The 25,297-nt window shown below is 35.4% G+C and overlaps 1 protein-coding gene across 3 annotated transcripts; it reads right to left on the bottom strand.

Moving 5' to 3' along the window:
• Window positions 1-1,145: 1,145 nt before the first annotated feature.
• Window positions 1,146-20,481, bottom strand: LOC121913620 (major histocompatibility complex class I-related gene protein-like). Of its 3 annotated transcripts, none has more exons than XR_006100329.1 (10): window positions 20,407-20,481; window positions 18,730-18,996; window positions 17,153-17,431; window positions 16,259-16,561; window positions 15,993-16,088; window positions 15,119-15,223; window positions 10,976-11,086; window positions 10,709-10,726; window positions 2,354-2,414; window positions 1,146-1,711 (listed from the first exon to the last, which is right to left on the bottom strand). XR_006100329.1 is itself a non-coding variant. In XM_042436354.1 (6 exons), exons 1-6 carry the CDS (start codon window positions 20,453-20,455, stop codon window positions 15,174-15,176), a joined length of 1,044 nt encoding a protein of 347 aa, XP_042292288.1. In that variant the 5' UTR covers window positions 20,456-20,481; the 3' UTR covers window positions 14,524-15,173. The 3 variants fall into 3 exon arrangements, 1 of the variants encoding a protein (XP_042292288.1); XR_006100330.1 differs by lacking the exons at window positions 1,146-1,711; window positions 2,354-2,414 and adding exons at window positions 8,880-9,936; window positions 10,547-10,607; XM_042436354.1 differs by lacking the exons at window positions 1,146-1,711; window positions 2,354-2,414; window positions 10,709-10,726; window positions 10,976-11,086 and having other exon boundaries at window positions 14,524-15,223.
• Between the last annotated feature and the right edge of the window lie 4,816 nt (window positions 20,482-25,297).

The following is a 25,297-nucleotide window of genomic DNA, read 5'->3' as shown; positions in this document are numbered from 1 at the left end:
ACACTTTATATCATTAACCTGACTGTGGGGACTTCAAAAGGAAGTGGTGAAGAAGACTGAGTGAGATGTTTGTTTCCTCCTATAGATGCAACAATTGTGTTAAAGGTTTCTGAATGACAGTTTCTGCTGTCATCAACACAACACTGACATTAAGGAAATAAAACAGTGTAAATTTATCTGTTAAGAATTTTACTACCAACCTCCTTTCTGACATCTAAACATCATGACCATCACTTACAGTACAGAGGTCTATGCAGGTGATCGTTTCCAAAAGTAATTTGCTGTTTATCTGTTGCTAAGTTTCAATTAAAGACATGTTTTGCATTTATTTGATAATAATTTGCAAGTGTTTAAACCTTCAGTAACATGGTTGAAAAGTTAAAGTTTAAATTTAATTTTCACTTTAACTGTATTGGTCTGATCTTTCATGGAAACAGGCTGTTTGTAAGAATCTTGCTTTAACTGTTGAAAACTTTATATCAGGAAACCCTTTGTTATGTTTGAGGTGTGTAAATGCTCTGGCAGCTGTTTCTATGTGGTGACCTCACAGCTGAGACATTTCAGAGTTATGTTGCTCTTATGTTGGTATGATGTAACAGGAAGACCTCTTAAGCAGGTTTTCAGGAAAATTGTAATTATTAATTGAATAAATTGAACCAGAATGACACTAGAAAATGTAGCAGCTCCACTAGACAAAATGAAGTTCACCAAATAAAAAAAGAAGATAAGTGAAAAAATATTTTTTCTAATTCTCATTTGACCTCATGTACAGACAGGAGATAATTTCTACACCTAATGTATGTGACACATATAAGAGCTGTGACATCCAAAAAATCATGTTTTACATTCACCAGTGAAAAGATGATTGATTAACAATTCATAATTGATTATTAACTTGTAGTTGTAGAGACAAACTTTATCTGAGGTGAAAACATTTAGCCAAAAACAGATCACATGACCTTAGAGAAGATGTATACTGTCACGTAGACAAATCAATTTTTCCAGTTTGGCAATATGAAATAAAGTACATCTATCAGTACCACAGATAAAACCCTCATTAATCCTCTAACACCAATAATATGAGCATTAACAATAATGTTACAATGACAATAACATTTATCATCCGCATGACAAATACAATATATATTTATATTGTGTAAAATCATGGAAACGTTTACAAATTTATGTTTAAAAAGAGTTACAGCTGTTACTTGGAGTGGAGGAGCGATGTGTGTTGGAAGACTAAGACATAACTATATTATTACTATATATTTACACTTTGGTTAAACTGAGAGAAGTTGAGATGCAGTGTTCAAACTATTTGAGTAATCACAATGAAACAGAAACAAAAACATTAAAATGTCTTTTCAATCGTGGCCTAGTGCAGAATCTTCATCAGTGATTCTAAAATGCAAACTGTCAAACTAATTGTTAGTGAAAGCATGAGTAGTTGAACATTTAAAGTTTTAGGTTTGACTCCAGCGTTAGAAGCAGAGGTTAAAGTGCTGCATGTCTGATGTGCCATCATCATCAAAGACAGTACATCACATGACTAACTGATATGAATTTGATATCTGAAGACAAAAGATGCCCCACTGGAGTAACGTTGTGGCTCTTTGGTGTCTGGTAGCTGCTGCAGTGATTCATCTCCACCAAAGGTTTGAGGAAACAGCTGGACAGCAGCATCAGTTCTCTCCAGATGTTGTTACTCCTGCAGTGGAGGATTCACATCAACATTAATGCTTCTATCAGCTCTCAGATAATCTTCACAGATATTATTCTTCACTGCATCCACTGACGACCTGAAACTCATGAATCTGATCTATGAATTCACACTTTAGTTTGATGTATCCTGTGACTTTCTGACGGGTCCTGTGATGTCACATCTCAATATTCATTAAAACAAGTTTTGTTAATGAACATTTATGGTGCAAAATAGAATAAAATATTGAAGCCACAGCATCTTTATTTGAGTTCACTATTCTCCTCTAAATGTTTACTAGAAAGCTGCAAAGACAGAGTAACAAATAGAAAAGGACCTGGAATTATTAGTAGTCATATTGTACAGTATTTGATTTAATATTATATGCAATATGTTTGATTTTGATCCAGAATGTAAAACGTTTAATCATTATTACAATAAAACCTCAGTGTCAGCTGTTTCCTGTAACTATACTGGATCATTTGATTGAGAAATTCTGTCAAATCAGACAAACACTTTTTAACAAAGACAGACTTTCAGTATATTTATGAGAGTATTATATCAGTATACTGTAGCTAGTTTCAGGAGGAGCAACAGAGAGATTCTTCATACAGTATCTGCACAGTGTTGATGACATGATGAAATACTCACTGTGATCAGTTAAGAGCTGCATCTCTGACCTCAGAAATTTCAAAGGATGATGGGTCTGAAGCTATAAAAGAAAAACAAGGTGTCAGTAATTCAATTCAAACTTTTAACTGCATTTATTTGTACATAGAGAGAGAGAGAGAAATAAAATGACACAATACTCACAGCTTGCAGGACTGAATCCTGAAATACAGATGAGAGATTACAATATTTCAAAATTAAAATGTCAGAATTTATGAAAGCAAACAAAGAAAACACTAATACATGTTTTTATAGAAACACTGTATTAATTTCACTCATTTCTGCTTTTCAAGTTACTGAACATCAGCCAGGTTACACTGTTATTTGTTGTTAAAATGACTTGATGATGAGTAAAAGTTTGTCTCTCACCATTATCTCTCCTTCTCCAGATGAAGACTCCAGTGATGCAGACTGCCAGGAGCAGCAGCAGTCCTACAACACCTCCAATAACAGGACCAGCAGGGAACTCTGAGGGAGAAACTGGAACCAGAACAAAACATTCACAGTGCATCAAGGGCATGCCAATGCACTTCTGGTATTTTCACCTATAATTACCTAAACTGATGTATAATAATCATACATCATCATTTACAATCACATTTGTTGCTTTCATCACCTTAAAACACAGGACTTTCCTGTCGTGACACACAGACAGTTTGGGAAACCTGTGAGAGTTTTCTGTTGAGGAAACTTATTATTGTCCAGGATGTGCAGAGTTGTTAATATGAGTACAGCAGCTCAATTATACTGCCAAAAGCAGATGATGTCTCTTTCTAGGTGAAATTAATGTTACTGGACATGTTGATCTGATGGTTTAATTTGGCATCACAATAATTCATACAATGACCATCTGCAGGTGAAAACCACCTTAGTGCTTCAGACCTCTGTGTGTCCATCCTGTGTCTATGTTGTATCTGTTCCCTGTCTTTGTTGTATTACACCTTTTGTGTCTTTGTTATTGTAATACTAAAGTTTTGTTCTTTATGTTTTTCATCCTGTCATCTTTGAGTTGATCACCCTGTCCTCCCTGAAAGCTCTTGCTCTCTCCTGCATGGTCACATGTTTCCTCAGATCAGCAACAGTTCTAGTTTGTTCTTACTTTTTTAAATAAATCTTATTTCCACATACAAACAGTAGATTGTCTTGTGAGTAATCCCATGACAGTGCAATAAATAAAATACAAGTAAAGTAAAAATGTGGTCTAGCATTTTGCATGTTGTGTTTCTTTTTTCTGAAATTATGTTTTATGTTTAATTTGGTTAGATTTGTGACAGACCTGTGCTCCTAATCATTTGCTGGCACACCACTAGATTTGAACTGTTTTTTGTTGCATTCACTAAAGTAATTTAAGTAGGTCATGTGCATAATGTAACAAGTAAGAAACAATATTTATTTGAATGAGCAGAACAGTAGTTTTGTTTGTTAAACCTGTAATTAACTAACCTTCAGCCTCAACCTACGTTTAATAAAAAAACATTGTAAAGTCAGTATTCCAGTCTTACCCCAGTTGGTTCTGATCACTGCTTTGTCCAGTTTGGTGATGATGTCGTTCTTTGCACCAGAGAGATGAAACACACATTCGTACCTCCTCCAGTCTTCAGATGTGACTGATGAAAGGTTCAGGTCAACACTCATCTGGAAGGATCCATCATGGTTGGGGAGGATCTCTCCATGTTCCACGTCCTCATGAAGTTCCTCTCCATCTTTCCTCCAGAACATCATGGCTCTGTGAGGGTAGAAACCTGTAGCGTGGCAGCTGACTGGAGAGGAGGGAGTCTTCTGGAGGAGAGACACTGAGGGAAGCTCTGGAGAGATAAATGGTGAGGGTTGAGGGAGGGAGGTTAGAAACAGAAGATGCATTTAAATATTGTTGTGTCCATGAAACTACATCAGGTCATGTGATTCTACCTGTTCTCAGTAGAGAGCTCTTCCCAAGGTCCAAATATCTCTTCACTAACTCAGGGCACTCCCGGGTGATGATGTGGTTCCACCTTTCATTGTGAGCTCCATCTCTGTCCCATTTGTGTTTGGTGATGACAGCTTGTGGTTTTGGAGCGATCCATGTCAGTGTCTTCAGGTCAAATGCTAAGAAGTCTTCTCCATCATAACCAAACTGACCAAACCCATTAGCCTCTCCAGTCTCATCATCCCATTCACAGCCATTCATCCTCTGGAAGATGTGGACACCTGAGAGAGAGACAGAGAGCAGAGTGAGATCCCACAGAGGGTTACAGGTGGCTGGAGCCTATGTGAGGCTGCATTTTAGAAAATGTCAAGGAACATGTGGAAGATTCACTTCTTCATTGCAAGACCAACACACAGAAATACACAAACTGACATCAAGGGGTCAAACTTTCCAACCAAAACGTACTTGACCTGCAGTTTTTAAGCATCCAGATCAAACCAAACATGACAAGAAGGACAACACACACACACACACACACACACACACACACACAGGCACGCACACACACACACACACACACACACACACACACATACACACAAACACACACACACACATGCACACGCACACACACACAGACACACACACGCACACACACACACATGCACACACACACACACACATGCACGCATGCACACGCACACACATGCACACGCACACACACACACACACACACGAACACACACATACACGCACACACACGCACGCACGCACACACGCACACACACACACGCACACGCATGCACACACAGGCACGCACACACACACACACACACACACACGCACACACACACACACACACACACACACACACCAATATTCAAATGTAAATGCCTTTTGCTCAGTTTTTCAGTGAATCCAGCACATAGCTACCAGTGAAACTATATATAATATTAATATTGACGACCCATTTTGAAAGAGTCCCTCACATTACATGGCTGGTAATAGAGGGAGAGATATGAGTGAAGAATATATGCACATTTAGTAAACTGTGTATGTGTTTGAATATGTAAATGTGTGTTTATAATGCAACTATATCTGTTTGCTATTTGACAAAAAACACAACTTTACATTTTTACAGTATTTTTACTTACCTTCAGTTTGGTTCAGTTGCTGCTTCAAAATGTCAATGTGAGCTTTGTCGTAATATTGGTGTAATAAACACCTCTGAGTGCACCACTCCAAGTGCTGTGGATCATCTTCAAACATTTTTTGTGACCAGTCCTGTTTGCCTTCTACTGTCTTACTGATGCTGTCACAGTAACCCGCTTGAACTCCATCAACCAACCCAACACCCACATAATCTGGGAAGTTTTTGACTCCAGAGGACGTTGTGATGAAAAACTTCAGTGAGTGTTTCACTGTAAGAGAAAGAAGTTTTAAGGGTTTTTAAGTTAATTTTTTTATAATCATGCATTTATCCATACTAGTGATAATGACATTTAATTACATTCAATATTTTGTCCAGCATGAAACCTCAGACACACAAAGTTAGTGATGAGCTGGTGATGAAAGTAGAACATCTACCAACCTAAGAGCCAGATATTATACTTGGAATGATTGAGACTAAACAAAAGCTAAAAGGAGAGTGAATATTGACCTTCCATTGGCCAGGCAGCCAAAAACACAACTCAAAACACAAATGAATGCTGGATATGTTAATAGGCAATTTTTTGTTGACACATTTGCCATAATGACTAAGGCAGCTTTATTAGCCTTACTGATCGTCATTTTATATAAGGTTAGTAATGACTACATATACATTCAAGTGTAAATCTAATCAAAATGTTATATCTTGATATAAATATCTGTACACTGCTATGAGATTCCTGAAAGTGGAACAACATATGGTGAGCAAAGCATATGAATTACAACTATTTATCAGTGTTTTCTCTAATTAGCCTTATTTTGCTTGAATAATGAAAAATATCTGAATTTGTAGAAATTTTGTTATTTTATTATATTATTTAATTTGATTAATTACATTTAAAAAAAAATCTGATCTGTGTTTAGTCAGTCTGGTGGAAAAAACAAAACAACACTGTACAAAACTAATAAAATAATTTCAGAAATGTGACTTTGGTGAATAATGTTCAATAACATCAGTATCAAAAACCTCAAACCAAGAGGGAACAAAAGTCAACTAAATCAGGCCTAGGTCAGTGATGATTACAAGATAAAGAACTCATAATTGCAAAATAGTTTTCTGATGAATTCATATTAACCAGATATTTCCTCTCAATGATGAGGTAAATATCTTCAACATAATATAGCTATTAGTTATACATTTAATCCTACTATAGGAGATGCTACATTATTATGAGAACAAATTATTTGAAGCAAATATCTCTCCAGTTTTTTCCTCTATTAATGCAATGTGCCTCCATACTAATCGATATCATTTATTCTCTTTAATCAATAATTAATCAGCAATGAACAGACATGTCAAAATCTGAGGTATGTTAAGCTCTGCAGTAAATGTACAGTTATATTTAAAAAGAGAAATATAAAGGCTGAAATAGAAGTTACACCAACTGATTTTAAGATTATATGAATAATAAGTTGTATTTTTAATATTAGTATTTTCATAAACAAAAACTAAACTTAATTAAATTGTGCTTTACTACATGATGCTGGTACATTAAGCTGCAGTTAATAGTCTAAGTGAGAATCATTACACTTAATAAAAGACCAACATCACCTGAAGCAGAAGGTCATACTCAAGTATCTCCTCTTGTGTCACATAGACTCCACACATGCAGTTATTAAGGTGTTAATACATTTTTTTTTAGACAGATTTGGAATATCTGTAGTTTTAAAATACACTGAAATGTGGATTAGCCCAGGATTTACGCCTTGGCTTATAGTTTTCACAGTATTATGTTATAAGTTAATGTTGTATTCCTGTCTTGCAACACTCTTGTAATCTACAGTACAGCACTGGCCATTAGAAGGTGTAAATGTAATGAGAATATTACTTTGAAATCACAGTTACAGTCACAAAGGTCTTCTTATGAAACATTAAATTCATTGATGTCATTCACTGTGTATTTAAAACAAATCCAGATACAAAATGTAAAAACTCCTTTATTAAAGTAATACTTGAGGTATGTGCTTTGAGATTTCAACTTAATTCTTGTTCTGTGAATAATTATATTATTATAACATATTATATCATATTAGGCCTAGATTATATTATACTGCAGTACAGAATCTATAATCTGAGTTTACAGCATGAGTAAACATTTGTTACAGTTTTATTTTTTATATTTAAATTAATTTCAATGAATGATACTGTTTAATAAAGACAAAGGAAATAATCCGACACACAGCAAGATGTTAACAACATACAGAACATCAGTACTGTACAGAAACTGTTATTTCTGCAAAACCCCAAATATATTCAGCTTCAGTGACACCTGAACGGCATTATTGGTTAGATTCATAGATTAATTTAACATGTTTCAGACCTGAATTAATCTCATTAATAGCTGCATTTCATTGGACATCTCAATAGTTTATGTAACAGATATGAGAGAGAAGTAAAAGTAGAGAATACAGTACTAGTCAGAAGTTTGGACACACTTTCTCATTCAAGAGAATGGGAAGACCTCTCACAAGTTTCACTTGTTAAAACCACAAAAAATGAACTAGCAGTGAATAGACATTTTTAAATCTGAAGTATGTTGATCTCTGCAGTAAATGTGCAGTTTATGAATAGGGTGCAATTATATTTTAAAATATAAATATAACTGCTGAAATAGAAGTTACATAACTATTCAAAAAAGATTATTCAGTTACCTGGAGATGCAACATGGCAAAAGAGAAGCAACAACATGAAATCCTTCATCTTTCTTCAATACAGACATTAGAAAACACTGTGATGGAAGAAAGACTGTTAACAGTGTGTACAGTCAAATGAAATGACCAATAGAAATTATAAATAGCTGTGCATCATGTGTTACCAGGAGGAGTAAATTCAATATCTGACTGGCTGATCAGATTCAACAGGAAAATGCAGGAAATGTGTTTTTTTGTTTTGTTATTTACAAGAAGTTTAATAGCATGTAGTGACATGAGCAGCTGTTTAAAGTCATATAAGACAATTTATTCAATGAGGCAGTTTAAAGTGTTTTATAACCCGACTGTGGGGGAGGAAGTGGTGATGGTGGAAATGCTCTAGCAGCTGTTTCTCTGTGGTGACCTCACAGCTGAGACATTTCAGAGTTATGTTGCTCTCTAGTGGTAAAATAGGGAAATACACACTCAGAGTCACAAGGTTCAGTGTACTCCTTCATTAACAAATGAAAATTTGTGATATGTGTGTGTGTGTGTGTGTGTGTGTGTGTGTTTGCAGTATTGTAAACTTTTTCTTTTATCTTCACACATTTTGACAACTGATATATTTTTTTTAAAGTAAGCTTCTGCTTTCCAGGTATCAGGGACAAGCTTCACAAGAGTGTTTCCCAAAATTTTGTATTTTTGAAGTAAACACAAGTATGATGTAACAGGAAGACTTCTTAAACAGGTTTTCAGGAGAATTTTATTTTTAATGGAAGGTAAATATAAACACTATTAGAACAAATAAGAACAAAAATGACACTAGAAAATGTTGCAGCTGCTCTAGACAAAATGAAGTTCACCAAAAAATCATGTTTTACATTCACCAATAAATAGATGATCAATTAACAATTCATAATTAATCTTTAACTTGTAGATGATGTAAAGACAAACTTTAACTGCAGTGAACACATTTAGCCAAAAACAGATCACATGACCTTAGAGAAGACGTATACTGTCACGTAGACAAATCAATTCTTCCATTTTAACGATATGAAATAAAGTGCATCAGTCAGTACCACAGATAAAACCCTCATTAATACTTTAACATCAATAATCTGAGCATTAACAATAATGTTACAATGACATTAACATTTATCATCTGCATGACAAATACAGGACGTGAAGATGACAAATGTATAAGATACAAATATAAGCTCTAAGAAGTGTTATTGCTTTAATATGTGAGTTTCAATGAAAGGAGGAGTGTCTAAATATTCAAAAATGTATTTATGTTGTGTAAAACTGTGGAAACATTTACAAGTTTATGTTTAAAAAGAGTTACAGTTGTTACTTGGACTGGAGGAGCAATGTGTGTTGGAAGACTAAAACATAACTTAGATATTTGTACTTTGGTAAAAGTGGGAGAAGTTGGGATGCAGTGTTCAAACTGTAATCACAATGAAACAAATAGAGAAACAAAAGCTGTGTTTTTTCAATCGTGGCCTAGTGCAGTTTCTGTAATGAAACTGTCAAACTAATTGTTAGTGAAAGCATGAGTAGTTGAACATTTAAAGATTTAGGTTTGACTCCAGCGTTAGAAGCAGAGGTTAAAGTGCTGCATGTCTCCCATCATCATCAAAGACAGTACATCACATGACTAACTGACATGAATTTGATATCTGAAGACAAAAGATGCCCCACTGGAGTAACGTTGTGGCTCTTTGGTGTCTGGTAGCTGCTGCAGTGATTCATCTCCACCAAAGGTTTGAGGAAACAGCTGGACAGCAGCATCAGTTCTCTCCAGATGTTGTTACTCCTGCAGTGGAGGATTCACATCAACATTAATGCTTCTATCAGCTCTCAGATAATCTTCACAGATATCATTCTTCACTGCATCCACTGACGACCTGAAACTCATAAATCTGATCTATGAATTCACACTTTAGTTTGATGCATCCTGTGACTTTCTGACGGGTCCTGTGATGTCACATCTCAATATTCATTAAAACAAGTTTTGTTAATGAACATTTATGGTGCAAAATAGAATAAAAGCATCTTTATTTGAGTTCACTATTCTCCTCTAAATCTTTACTGGAAAGCTGCAAAGACAGAGTAACAAATAGAAAAGGACCTGGAATTATTAGTGGTCATATTATACAGTAAATATATGTTTGATTTTAGTCCAAAATATAAAAATTTTAATCAGTATTACATTAAAACCTCAGTGTCAACTGTTTCCTGTAACTATACTGGATCACTTGACTGAGAAATTCTGCCAAATCAGACAAACAGTTTTTTAACAAAGACAGACTTTGAGTATATTTATGAGAGTATTATATCAGTATACTGTAGCTAGTTTCAGGAGGAGCAACAGAGAATCTTCATACAGTATCTGCACAGTGTTGATGACATGATGAAATACTCACTGTGATCAGTTAAGAGCTGCATCTTTGACTGAAGATGGATCAGACGATGACGAGTCTGAAGCTATAAAAGAAAAACAAAGTGTCAGTAATTCAATTCAAACTTTTAAATGCATTTATTTGTACAGAGAGAGAGAGAGAGAGATAAACTGACATAATACTCACAGTTTGCAGGCCTGAATCCTGAAATACAGATGAGAGATTACAATACTTCAGAATGTAAAATGTCAGAATTTATGAAAGCAAACAAAGAAAACACTAATAAATGTTTTATAGAAACATTGTATTAATTCCACTGATTTCTTCTTTTATTTTGAAAGGTAAGATAGTAACTCTTTAGCTGGAGGTCACGTTACTGAACATCAGCCAGGTTACACTGTTATTTGTTGTTAAAATGACTTGATGATGAGTAAAAGTATGTTTGTCTCTCACCATTATTTTTCCTCCTCCAGATGAAGACTCCAGTGATGCAGACTGCCAGGAGCAGCAGCAGTCCTACAACACCTCCAATAACAGGACCAGTAGGGAACTCTGAGGGAGAAACTGGAACCAAAACAAAACATTCACAGTGCATCAAGGGCATGCCAATGCATTTTTGGTATTTTCACCCATAATTACCTAAACTGATGTATAATAATCATACATCATTATTGATAATCACATTTGTTGCTTTCATACCATTAAAACACAGAACTTTCTCGCTTTTTTCCTGTGACAGTTTTTTGATGAGTAAACTTATTATTGTCCAGGATGTGCAGAGTTGTAAATATGAGTACAGCAGCTCTGTTATACTGTCAAAAGCAGATGATGTCTCTTTTTAAGCGAAATTCACTGGAAATGTTGATCCGACGGTCACCATGTTTTATTTTGCATATAATGTAGTATCACAATAATCCATACAATTACCATCTTTAGTTGTGTTTTAAATACAAAGCAGGAATAAAGGTGTTTGTGTAATTTTAGTGAGATGTATTTGGGTGAGCCCTCACCAAAGAAAATTACAGTAACATTAAAGAACATAGGTTCGCTGTGCTGTCGACCTTTTCCTGAGCACTTAGACAGTGGACTCCGCAAAACTCTCTCATTCTTGGCACCCAGATTGCAGTGCGCTGCTGGATTGGCAACAGCACATCCTCAACTGCACCCTTCCTCCTGTGAGGCACATGGCAACTCACCCAGACACCAGACTGGTGCAGGTGAGGATATAACTTCAAGTAAATGTCAGTTTGCTGGTGCAGATACGCTCCTAACGGTGTCCTAACACCAAAACAGAGGCCTTTGTCTGGACCACTGAACTGCATTTTATAGCATCAGAAGTTTAATAGCATGTAGTAAAATGAGCAGCTGCTTAAAGTCAGAAATAAAATTGATCTAAAATCAGTAAACATGCTCAAAGAAAATACTTAAAAGACCAGTAGGCAAAGCAAGGTAAGGCAAGAGTGTATGTGGCACAATTCATACTATGAGGCAGTTTCAAAGTGCTTTATTGAGAAGGAATTTTATACAAAAAATTTGTTAGAATTCAAATTAAAAGGGAATTAAAATATTTTCTCCGTCTGTGTGAACTTTTTAATTTGAGTCTCTGTTACCTTTTGCTGCCTGCTTTCAGTAAAGCTCTTTGTCTGTGCTTGTCTGCTGCTAAAGTCCAAAACACACCGAATCTGACACTTCAGACATGATGCAATTCCTCACCTGAGGAGCTAATATGGTCCAGCTGCAGATTGAGAATTATTATTATTTTTCACACAGATGCACAAACAACCAGTGATTTCTGTTAAAGGGCCTCATCCTACATGTTGTAACCCTACAAGAAAACCCAAAGTTTTTGTTTTATTTTTGTCTTCATTTCAGTCTCTCACCTTCCAACAGTAACAAACAACCTGCTAAACTCTCTTCTGTTTTTAATTTACTTTTTCCGTCCTCTTCATAGATTAGACTTATCTGACAGGTCACCTAGAAAGTGTGTCCAGATGTCATCCTTCCTCCTGTTGTTGGTCCCTTATTGACCCCCCCTATACATAGTAGCGCTCTAAAGCTGAAATTATCAGATGATTAATTGATAAGTTGATTGACAGATAAATATTGGACTCAACATCTTTGGGTTTTTGACTGTTGATCAGACAAAACAAGTAATCTGAATATGTTAACTTGGGCATCAAAGAATAATGATTGACATTTTTCACTATTTTCTGAAATTTAATTGTCAGACGGTCTCTATCTGGTCTTGAAGAGTCCCACTTATTACATAATTTGAAGCATCCCTCCTCAAGACCAGGACCACAAGATGGAGGACCTGTCAAAGAAACATCAGTCAGACGGTGACATTGTGTCCCTGACCAAAAGTGTTTCTGATTGGACAGCAAAACCAGCAACATGCACATCTGAAATCCTGCCAATCAAATCACATTGCTTTGTAGTGGACATGTGCACATATTAGGAATAAAGATATGCATGTGTAAGTGTCAATTTCTCCTTAATATTAGGTCTAGTTCAATTTTAGTTGTAAAACTTGTGAGTAGATGTCAAAGTGCTTTATTGATAAAAAAACAACCTGTGAATGACTCCTTACATGTGAAAAAGGGCTTAAGAATTCAAACTAAAAGTTATACCTGTTCCTGCCTGCTAAAGTTCTTTGTCTGTGCTTGTCTGCTGCTAAAGTTCAAAACACACCAAATCTGACACTTCAGACATGATGCAATTCCTCCCCTGAAGAGCTAATAATGTGTCCACCTGCAGATTGTCAGGTAATTGTTATATTTTATATTATCTTCATAATCTGTGGGGCTGGAGATTATCAGGTCTGGGTTTTTCTACCTCAGTGAGTTTCTCCTTTTATGCTGTGAAAGCTACACAGCTAATACACGAAATACAGTAGACATGGTCAATTGATCATGATGTGATACAGATGCACAAGCAATCAGACTAGTTTCTGTTGAAAGGCCTCACCCTACTGCATTAGTATTGTTTTGTGTATTTATGTTGTTACATTTGCTATGATGTAACCCCACAAAAACAAACAAAAGATTTTGTTCATTGTACTTCTTTATCTTTTTATTTGTGTCATCTCAGTCACCCATCTTTCCTTGGCAACAAGCAACCTGCTAAACGTGTTTCTATTTTTTATTTATTCTCATTTTCTTCCTCATAAATTAGATTTCTGTGTGATAGGTCACGTACAGACCTCTCTGGATTGCTGACATGCCAAAATGAGCAGAAATAGCATAAGTTTAAATTTCAGAGTAATTAAAATGAGAAATTTGAAAGGGTGTTCAGATGTCATCCTTCCTCCAGAGTTTTAATGAATGAAGTTTAAAATCTTCTACATTCAATTAATGTTAGATAATGTGGAATAATGTCACATAATAGTGCTTACCATTAATAATGTACTTTCAGGGCTCTACCCTCTAGCCCAGTGGTTCTCAACCTAGGGGTCAGGTGCCTCCAAAGGGTCACAAGATAAATCTGAGGGGTTGGGAGATACTTAATGGAAGAGGAAAGATGAAAAAACAAAGTTCTGATGCACAATTTTGTATTTATTTTTTGATCCTTTCTATAATGTTTGTTTTTTATGAGTTGTTGTACCTCTTTGTGCCTCATTTAAATGAATTTGAATGAAACCATCTAGAAGGGAAATCACTGTGCTGACAACTAATACATTTCTTTTTGAAATTTTGAAAGAGTCACAAGCCAAAAAGACTGGGACTGCTGTAGACTACTGACCATGAGTAATTATTATTATTTCATCCGCACAACAGACTTTTTTCCTTTTATTTATAGTTCAACATCTTTAAGTTGGAGCCACGTTCATGTATTCTGTGAGAATATTCATCTTACTCGAACAACAGTTGACAAACATATGTTTAAAATAATGAGGAAAAAAAAAACTTGGTTAAAAGAGGAATGTAATGATGATGAATGAATGTGACAGTCAACACAGGAAGTGATTTCGAGTATTTCTATTCAACATCTACTTGTGTATAGAAACCCAATGGAAAAGAATTACCTCATCTTTAAATTCATGCAGTTATTACCCATATTTATGTAAGATAAATGTATTTACAAATACATTATATGGGTGTTCTGAGTTCTGAATCACATACACACAAAATTATCCACATACCCAACTTACACAAAATACATTTCTTACATTTTATAATCATGTTTAAACAATATTAAAAATTAACTACTGAGTTTTTCAAAAATGCCAACACTGTGAGCATCACAAATTAAATTATATCCACGTTCTTTTTAATGGGTTCGGGGAGGAATTTATCATAAAATCCTGACAAATAAAAGACAAACTATTAGTATGTACACTTAAAATACAAAAAGATTAAAATATTCACGATTCAGTTAAATTTTGTAAACGGAAGGTTATTTGTCCTTCTGATGGAAATGTTTCTGAAAGCATTTATGCCCCATTCAGCATTTTTCTTCTCTCAGTAACTTCACTCATCTTCAGCTACAGAGTTTTCTATTCAGCTATAATATGACAGTAATTTTACAAGAGAATTAAGAAACAAAAACAGAAGGTTCTTGTTTAACTAGAGGTGTAAATAGTCACAAAGCATTTACTGTTTTGTCGTCTGTGTAGCAAATCACTGTATGCAGGATGGTGTGTTTATTTCATTCAGGCTTCAGGATTCAGTTTCATGGAGACTTCAGAGCTGTTGTCAGGAGCTGTGAGGTCAGAAACACACTGTTAGTCCACTTACCCTTTACTGAACTGCTACTATCTTTGATGTATTGTAGGTACGTATACTCTGTTAAGATGTGTATGGGCAGTAATTCTGATGCCTGGAACTATAAACTATGTTTGGACACTGCCAAAATAAATTATTAATTATTATTTAGCAGTAGGACCAGGCTGCCAAGCTAAACACCAGCATTTCAAAGAAAAAACTCTTCAAATTGTAAATGCGCTTTGATAGTTGTCATTTTATCCATCTGTCTGAGGTAAACTGGACATTTCAATCAAGTCATTGCTTCTAGTGTTTCTGCCAAATATAAGAAAACGTACTAGATTCAGATCAGCTAACTGTTGTGTTTCTAAGTTGCTCCTGGCAGTGTCCTGAGGATAAAATTAAGCTTTTTTTAATCAACTTTTGTTAGATCAGATAAAACAGAATAAATGTTCTCCTCATAACATGGAGGGTAGTTGGCTGAAAAAGAAAGAAAAGACAAATAATCAATATTATTTGTTACTGTTTTCCCCCAATTGAATCTAATCCCCTCTGATAATAAATAATCCCTTTTACCTTTTTTCTCTCATATTTTGGTTACATGACTGTGGTTTGGAGCCTTACAGCATTTACTCTTGGCTGCTTCACATTTCGGTGTATTAACTGAATCTTTTGTAATCTGCATCAAAACATCAACTCAAAGTCTAACGTCAAAGCACCTAAAACATTAAATGATACTGTAAAATATTTCAGTTTAAGTCTCTCACTTTTCTTCTTTATGTAAACTGTGACTCCAAAAGCAGCAATGATGAAAACAGCCACTGCAGTGATGATGGGGATGGTCAGGTCAAGCGGCTTCTCTGCTGAATAAAAAAAACGACAAAAAGTCACGACCTGTACCAGTGAAGCAAGTCAGAACATAAGTACATCCATCCACCTGTTTATTCAGTTTATTAAGACTGATGAGCAGATCAGTTCCTGTCCATGAAAATGTCTGTGCATGTCTCTGAGTAACATCTGATTCCAGTCTTACCCCAGTTGGTCCTGATCACTGCTTTGCCCAGTTTTGTGATGATGTCATCGTTGACACCAGAGAGCCGAAACACACATTCGTACCTCCTCCAGTCTTCAGGTGTGACTGATGAAAGGTTCAGGTCAACACTCATCTGAAACGATCCATCATGGTTGGGGAGGATCTCTCCATGTTCTACGTCCTCATGAAGCTCCTCTCCATCTTTCCTCCAGAACATCATGGCTCTGTGAGGGTAGAAACCTGTAGCGTGGCAGCTGACTGGAGAGGAGGGAGTCTTCTGGAGGAGAGACACTGAGGGAAGCTCTGGAGAGAGAAAGAGTCGAACCATATATTTAGTGAAATACAATACTTAGTCTTTCAAAAAATTATTATAATTGTTATTATAATAATTATTAAAAGTTATTACAAATAATCATTGTCCCGATGTCTAAAGGATAAGCCTGGCAATTTTCTATATTTTTCTTATTGTCAACAAATCTCATGTGCAGAGCCAAACCAAAAATTAACTAATCCTACTAACAAGTATTGTCTGTATCCAAAGCCTGACATATCTTATTCCTCTGTGCTGTGGACCTCTGTTGTTGTCCAAAAACTATTAAAACACATCAGTGAGTCTCATCGCTGCACTGGGTGACATGTTCCTTCCTTATGAAGTGTTTGGGTACTATAGTTTGTTTAGAAACAGCTCCAATGACTGATAACAGCAATCATGTTTTCAGTCTAAGGAGAACAGTTCCTTGTAATGTGCCACTGAGCGTGTGCATGTGTGTACATTGTATAGAGAAGTGAGATAAAGAGAGAATAAAACATTCCATGTTGCTTCATATTCACTACACAACAAAAACAGAAGAGGCATGAAACTTGTCCATGAAACAACAGTGAATATGAATCTACTTGTTCTCTGCTGAGAGCTTTTCCAAAAGTTCAGATACTTCTTGAGTTTCTCAGGGCAACGCTCTGTGACAAAGTTTTTCCAGTCCTTATTTCTAGATTCATCTTTGTCCCACTCGTGTTTAGTGGTGACTGCTTGTGGTTTTGGAGCAATCCATGTCAGAGTCTTCAGGTCCAAAGATATGAAGTGTTCTCCATTATAACCGTACTGTTGATAACCATTAATCTCTCCAGTCTCATCATCCCATTCACATCCAGCCATCTGCTGGACAACATGGACACCTGAGAGAGAGACAGTAAATCATAGTGAACGCCCAGCAAGTCAACTATTAGTTGTTGAAACAAATATTGATTTACAACAATTAAACACATTTGCATGTCTGTTACAAGTTATTATATGTCAATATCACCTCCAGTCAAAAATGTATTGTCCTTTTTGTTCCTTCAGTTGGATGTTTGAGCTTCACTGTGCAGAATGATGTCTGTGCAGATATTAAATCTGAGTTTAAGCTGTGTACTTACGAGCATGGTTTCTGACATCACAACTACTTTGGAGCTAAACATGGTTCAATATGCAACTTACACAAGTGGATATGTCTTATGTCCAGCAGGTAATCAATGACAAATATTTGCATAACTGATTTTTTGGCCACTTGTTTTAAGTAGTGAATACACTATTGACATATCATCATCTTTAAAATTGATATGTCGAATTTGTTAGCATTTGTTGCTTATTTCCACATCCAGCAGTTACAGAGCTACATTATCATTCATTTGGAGTCGTGTTTCTGTCCACCTGGTGAATGTAAGTCCAATATTCACTCTCTCTTAGCTCTGTTTTTGCTCTCTACCAACTACCAGGGAAATATCTGGCTTTTTAGCTGCTAAATGCTCCACTATGTTTACCAGCTAGTCTACAGCTAACTGTGTCTGTCTGTTGTTTGGTGCTGAGCAGGTAGTGTACAGTGGCTTTTTAGAGCTTTGGCTCTGAAAACAGCTGCCTGCTGCAGCCAAAAATAATGTTATGAGAGTGCTGAGAGTGAGCCAAAACAATAAAGTTTTAGCCAGACAGCTAAACAATGAGCTGAAACTCTCTATAAAGTTCCATAAAGCCAAGGGGAGTTTCAGGGTCGCTGATAATTCTCTGTAGGTTCATCACTACCAGCTACGGCTCTGCCATTACACACAGACATTTGATACAATGTTATTTTAAAAAAATATTGATTATAGGCACTTTAACTAATTGATTCAACGTTTTTGTGGAAAAGCCATAGCAGACAAATTATTATTCATAGTATAGTATTGCAACTTTACCCCTCATGTCTGAGGGGCAAAGTTGCATCTAAATTACTCACAAACACATTAAGAGCTTTGACCCTTCACTGATGTTACTCTCTTTGCCTCTGTTGTTGCAGTTTGGCAGCATCCAGTCTGTCTCATTAATATGTGTGTTGAGTCCTGCTGTGTTCTTCAGTCAGGTGTGTAGATGAAGAGTAAACCTACATATCTACATCTGTTTGGTTGACAACATCTGATTGGTTTGACAGTAAAACAGGTAAAACATTTTAGCTGTGGTCTACCTCCAGTTCGGTTGAGGCGATGCTTGAAAGTGTCAGTTTCTTCTTTGAAGACTTGGTGGTAATCCATACAGTTGAGTCTGTTTCTTTCCCAGCGTTGAGGATCTTCCCCGATTAATTTACTCATCCAGTCCTGTTTAAGTTCTGTTGTCTTGATGTTGCTGTCATAGTAAGCCACCTCAACTTCATTAAACACTGCAACAGCCTCAAAGTCTGGAACGTTTGAGACTCCAGATGATGCAGTGAGGTAAAACTTCAAGGAGTGTTTCACTGTAGGACAAAGAGTTCAAGTTTTTAAACTCCATTTACTTTCTATATGGTTTCATTGTATGACTGGCTGTAAATTCCCTTATTTTATTTTATTTCAGTTCAGTCACTATAAGTAGAGAAGTCAGTGCATCTTACAATATATCAGCATTAGCTTATCCTGTGTCAAAATGTTTAGATTTAGATGTAGGCTATTTTAAAATTGAGGTGAATGCACTATGAATATTATATTATTATATATTATAACATATATATATATATATATATATATATATATATATATATATATATATATATTAGGGATGTGCAGAAGGCCCAGTATTTGTATCTGTATTTGTTGAGGCAGCAAAATTATTTGTATTTCTATTTGTATTTGAATGAAAGTGGAAAAAATCCTGTTTTTGTTTTTATTACGCTTTTAATTTTAGAAAATTAAAGTGTTACAGTAAGTGTTCATAAATAAACTACCTTATGAAGGAGATCCCCACACTGGGTCTTGAACTGGAGTCTCCCAGATCATAGACGACTGTGCTGACTACTGAGCTAAAACTTTACTCATCACCTCATTGCAGACAGACCTCTAACTAACAAATATTTGTATGAAACAAATATTTGTTAAAAAAAAAACCCATTATTTGTGCTTTGCTGAATAATGTATTTGTACCCCTAATATATATATATATATATATATATACACAAACACACACACACACACATATATACATATATATATATATACACACATATATATAACTCCCTTAAAACTCCATGCATACCATATTATTGTGTAATTAAAGATATACACATATATAATATTATATTACTGTTTTTCATCCATGACAATTCTTCCATAGCTGTGCACTTGAGAGAGGTAAGTTTGCCCGTTGTAAGATACTACAGTGTTGGACCAACATGCCTGCTACGAGCTAATTTTCAAAAGTATAGACCCATTTCTCAACTTGTTTTTATTCAAATTCATACAATTAAGTCGAAGACATAAACATAATAAATCCCTGGGCTGAAGCTTGGCTGCCAAACTCACATGCATAAAAAATATTTGTCACAGCAAAGGGCAAAAGCATTTAATTTTTATGAACTTTATCCATATATGTATATACTGATTCATACGAGGAAGTTACACCATAAGTTATGGGAAATTAAAGTCCAAATCCCCAATCGTTACTCTCTTGTTCCTCACTGTCTTGTTATGACATCTTGTCTATATTTAACTACCAGTAACAACCGATAAGTATTTTATATGCACGGATTCATACGAGGAAGTTACACCAGAAGATCCGAATTAAATGACGGAAAGTTATACAAAGTTAAACGCAGGCTGTATTATAAAGTGTTACCAAACATGAATGCTGAAACAAAAGTTACACAACTGTTTAAATAAGATGATCCCATTACCTGGAAATACAGCATGGCAAAAGAGAGGCAACAACATGATCCCCTTCATCTTGCTTTGATAGCGACATTAAAAAACGAGGAAAGAGGAAAGACTGTCACTAATACGTACAGGCACCAGGCGGAGTAAATTCAATATTTGATTGGCTAATCAGATTCAACAGGAAAATGTAGGATTTGTGTGTGTGTGTGTGTGTGTGTGTGTGTGTGTGTGTGTGTGTGTGTGTGTGTGTGTGTGTGTGTGTGTTTACGAGTTTGATAGCATGTAGTAAAATGAGCAACTGGTTAAAGTCGAGAATGAAATTGATCCTAAACTTATTTAAAGTTAAAGTGCCAAAATAAAAAACTGTAACAACTCAGCTCAAAAAAATGCAATTTAAAAGACCAGTATGCAAAGCAAGGTAAGACAAGAGTGTAAATGTCACAATTCATACAATTTCTTTAAATTGGAGCCACACTCATTTAATCTGCTAGAATATTTATCTCACTGTAACAAAAGTTGATAAACATATGTTTGAAATAATGAGGACTTTATTATAAAAAAAAAACATTTTGAGCATTGCTATTCAACATCTACTTGTTTATAGAAATTCACCAAAGAGAAAGTACCTAATTTTTATACAAATATTTTAGAGAACATGGACAAAAGAGAAAAATGTAAAAATGCATGTAAATCACACACTCAAATTATACAAAATACATTTCTTACTTTTTATAATTGCTTTTATACAATATACATTAAATTTTAAGTTTTTCTATAATGTCGACGCTGTAAGCATGACAAATTCAATTCCATCCACCTCCTTATTGGTTTTGGGGGAGGAATTTATCATAATAACTTGATGAATAAAAGTCAAACTATCTGTACACACACACTTAAAATACGAAAAGATTACAAACAAAAAGCATTAAAATATTCATGAGTCAGTAACATTTTCTAAACAGAAGGCTTCATTTATCTACAGTGTTTTTAAAGTACTAATATGCGTTGTTTTTGTGCCAGTTTAATAAAATACATTTCCAATATTTCCTTCTAGTAAACAGTGTATTTATCTACACGCTCCGATGACTCATACAACATATTTTCTCTCTCTCAGTAATTCCACTCATCATCAGCTACAACATTTTCTTTTCAGCTATAATGTGACACAGCAGTTTTACAGCAACTAGAGGTGTAAATAGTTCACATCACAGCATTTACTGTTTCGTTGTCTCATGTGTAGCAACTCGCTATATGCAGGATGGTGTGTTTATTTCATTCAGGCTTCTGTGTTCAGTTTCATGGAGACTTCAGAGTTGTTGTCAGGAGCTGTGAGGTCAGAAACACACTGTTTGTCCACTTATGCTATACTGCTGCTATTTTTTATGTACTGTATGTATAGTACTGTGCAAAAGTTTAAGGCACTAAAAGTAAAGTGGGGATGCTTTCAAAAATAATGGAATAAATAGTTTTTATTTGTCAACTAGTCTAGCTATTAAATCAGCTTGCCATAGGGGCATTAACCCTGACATACACGTCTTTGATGGTGGGAGGAAACCCATGCAAACACAGGGAGAACATGCAAACTCCACCTGGGATGGCAGGGTTTGAACCCAGGATCTTCTTCCTGTGAGAAGTGCTAACCACTGAGTCATCATGCTACCTGTATTTAGACAGGCAGGTAGTTTTGGAGCCCTCTTAATGATAATTTTCCTTGTTTGGTTTGGGAAATATGTGCTGGTGCTTTTCCTTTGTGCCTTCATTTCCTTATAACTTGCATGTGATTACTTTAATTTTGTTCCTGCTGCTTCAGTAACTCTACTGCTAAACTTTAACAGGCTCTGTGCTGTTTTATTTCCCCTACAGAGGGCTCTAACAGACAGTTAAAAGATTAGAAAATGGGTCAAAAAACATCATTTGACTTTTTCCCAAATTTGACTCCTGAAGCTTTATTACACTTTATTCATGCTCGCTTCATTTATTTATTCTTTTACTTTCATGCTTCCACATCAATCATCTGACTGATTTTCTACTTTACCCACTCAGACTTTGTCAGACTTCCAATCATCTTGTTGCTATCTACCTTTAAAACTTTTCCTCTGTCTGCTACTGCTACTGCTACATTGCAGAAAGATGTCCCACACATTTTTGAGTGGTTTTACTTTATAACAATGATTCTAAAATGAAATAAAGAATATTAGGCTACCAAACACAGAAGTTTTAATATGCTGAGTGTTGTTTGTGATTCCAGCAAAATACACAGAAATATACATGTTTTACACTCTTTTAAACCATTTTTTAAACCTACCTATTATGCAGTGTAACCAGAACATTGCCATCAAATGTATCTTTTTAATGATTTGAACACCAGAAAGGATTTTTTAAAGCCCCAATTTACTGGAGTGGTGGACATTGCAGTTTCACCTCAGCAAATAAAATTACCAGATAACAAAATACAATATACTGAAAATATTCTGTTGAGTTTTAAAATATTGATTATTGAAAGATTTGAACTTCATTTATCTACTATGCTTTTAAAGTACCATCATTTCTTTTAATCATATGTCTTCATTATTTTATAGAAGTGTCACAGTTTTATCACAAAGTAAATGCTTTATCATCCCTTGATGTAACAGTTTCTGAAAGTGAAAAAGTTACTTTTTAGTAGGATATCAACTTTTAGCTAAGATTTATTTAAAGCTTAACATTGAAAAGTGAGTCAGGAAACAACTGGGTCTCTTTTTTTTATAATTTAAGGTGTTGTTATAACTGAAGATAGGAATAGTTCATCACAGCATTTACTGTTTTGCCAACCCATTTGAAGTAATTCACAACATGCAAAGTGTGTCTGTCAGTCAGGTTTCCGTTTCATTTTCCTGCATTCAGCCCTGAAAAAGTATGTGATGTCATGTTTCTGATGCAGGTAATAAATATCTGTAGACTGTAGACAGCAGCTGAGAGCAATGCTACTGTTTGTTAGTGATAGTCTGGTACTAAAAACGGTGATGAAACACACTAGAATAATAATATAATAACTTTTGTATTTCCAAACACAGTGCTACAGTGTTTCATTTGACCAATTGAGCACATCTGCCTGGTCAAGTTTAACAAAGGTGAACTCTGACATGTGAATCTGCCAGGCAAGGCCTCTATTATTGAAAAGCAAAAGCAGAAAAAAAAAAACAGCACAAAAGGAGTGAAACAGCAGGGTATCAGATTTTGACAATCATTTATGTAATCAACAATGTTTGCATGTTGAGAAACCAAACAGAGACATTGTGCCAATAAAAAAAACAATAAAATAACAGACAGTATTGAGAAAATTTGGAAAGATAAGATGATCAAAATTATTAAATCCATTTCAAAATATGGATTACAAGCTTACATTATAAACGTATAAAAGTACAAATATCTCTCTATATAAAGCGAGGAATCTGTCTGTCTGTCTGTATGTATGTATGTCTGTATGTATGTATGTTTGTGAGTTTGTCCTTCACATATCTTGAGAACAGTTCCACCGTGAAAGACTTAGTGCTTGATGTCTCAGGCACGTTCAGAAATATATAAAAAATACCTCAGAAACAATGTTGTTTTTACAAAGATTTGCTTCGTCAACTGCCTGTGAAGTCAACTAGCGTAAATATGGACAGCATGACTCTGCCATTGCAACCCACATTGTGGTTCGAGATGGGATTACATCCGTAGTGATGAGAACTACCATAGAGAATGAATTTAAACACACACTTCAAGTCTCAGGCAGGTTTTGATCGGGCTTTACAGTTCAGCTCAACTCAAAATAGTAGTGTCCAGATATTCTGCTTGTGAGATGTTTAGGGAGCATCGGTAAATTGTAGTGTCTACCAATAGTCTGCATGAGAGGCGTTTAGGGGAGCGGCACAACTCTCTCTAGGTATTGAGAAATTGGCCCATTCCGAACAGGCACATTTTGAACGGGCACTAGTAAAATATAAATGTATATTTTCAGGCAGACATAGATACTATGTGAAAACTTCAGTCTCCATGATATAATGAGGCATAAAACACAATCACAAAAACACACATTTGATTGATTGATTGATTGATTGATTTAGATCTACAATATCACATTTTGGAATATATTGGTAACCAGACTTAATTTATCTACTATGCTTTCAATGTACTATCATCATCATCAGTTAAAGATAAGTTAAAGCTAGAATATGACACAGAAGTTTAACACTGAATTAGGAAACAATTTGTATTTTGTGTACACAAGTGGGCAGCTTTGGTTAACTGGAAGTGTGAATAATAGTCTTTCATTTTTCTTCGTCCCACATGAAGTCTCTCACTGTGCTCAGGCTTCTGGATTCAGTTGCTCAGAGAGCTCAGTGATGTTGTTAGTAGCTGAAAGGTCAGAAACACACTGTTAGATCATTTATCCTGCACTGAACTGCCTTTTATTTTTGCCCAACATCTGACGTCTCATCCAGAACCAAGTGAAACATTTGCATCTGTCAGAATCAGACTCATGAACTTGAATGTGACATTTGCAACCTGCAGCATCCAACCCCATGAGCTTCAGATTAAAAAGCAGCAGAATAACGTTATCTGTCTTTTACTTCTGCAAAGAGGTCGATGCCAACATTACATCACTAGATATTGTTGCTATGCCTGTCAAGCTTTGAATTTTAGCATGGCACATAGGCAGTTTATAATGATGACAGTGGCAGATTTTGTAACAATGATGATTGATTTCAGACAGAAGTAGAAAAAAGTATTTTTAACTGGTGATCATTGACTTTGCAGGCTGAAATGATAAGTTGCTAACACATTTTATCAGCTATAGCTGGTAAGCCAATTAATTTTATGAGTTTGTTGAAAAGTCCATGTCAGACTGACTTGGTTTTGGAGATAGAGGGTATTTATATTTACAAT

Source organism: Thunnus maccoyii, chromosome 15 (assembly GCF_910596095.1).
Source record: "Thunnus maccoyii chromosome 15, fThuMac1.1, whole genome shotgun sequence".
Taxonomy (NCBI): domain Eukaryota; kingdom Metazoa; phylum Chordata; class Actinopteri; order Scombriformes; family Scombridae; genus Thunnus; species Thunnus maccoyii.
Note: the sequence above shows the minus strand (reverse complement) of the source record. Positions and strands in the feature narration are given on the sequence as shown.

Bases quoted from the DNA above. Each gene is read 5' to 3' on its own strand.
- LOC121913620 (XM_042436354.1), bottom strand. From the start codon at position 20,455: ATGAAGGGGATCATGTTGTTGCCTCTCTTTTGCCATGCTGTATTTCCA. The intron at 16,562-17,152 runs GTAGATTCATAT...TTCTCTCTCCAG, and splicing joins AAGCTCTCAGCAGAGAACAA to AGCTTCCCTCAGTGTCTCTC. The intron at 16,089-16,258 runs GTAAGACTGGAA...TTTTTTATTCAG, and splicing joins AGTGATCAGGACCAACTGGG to CAGAGAAGCCGCTTGACCTG.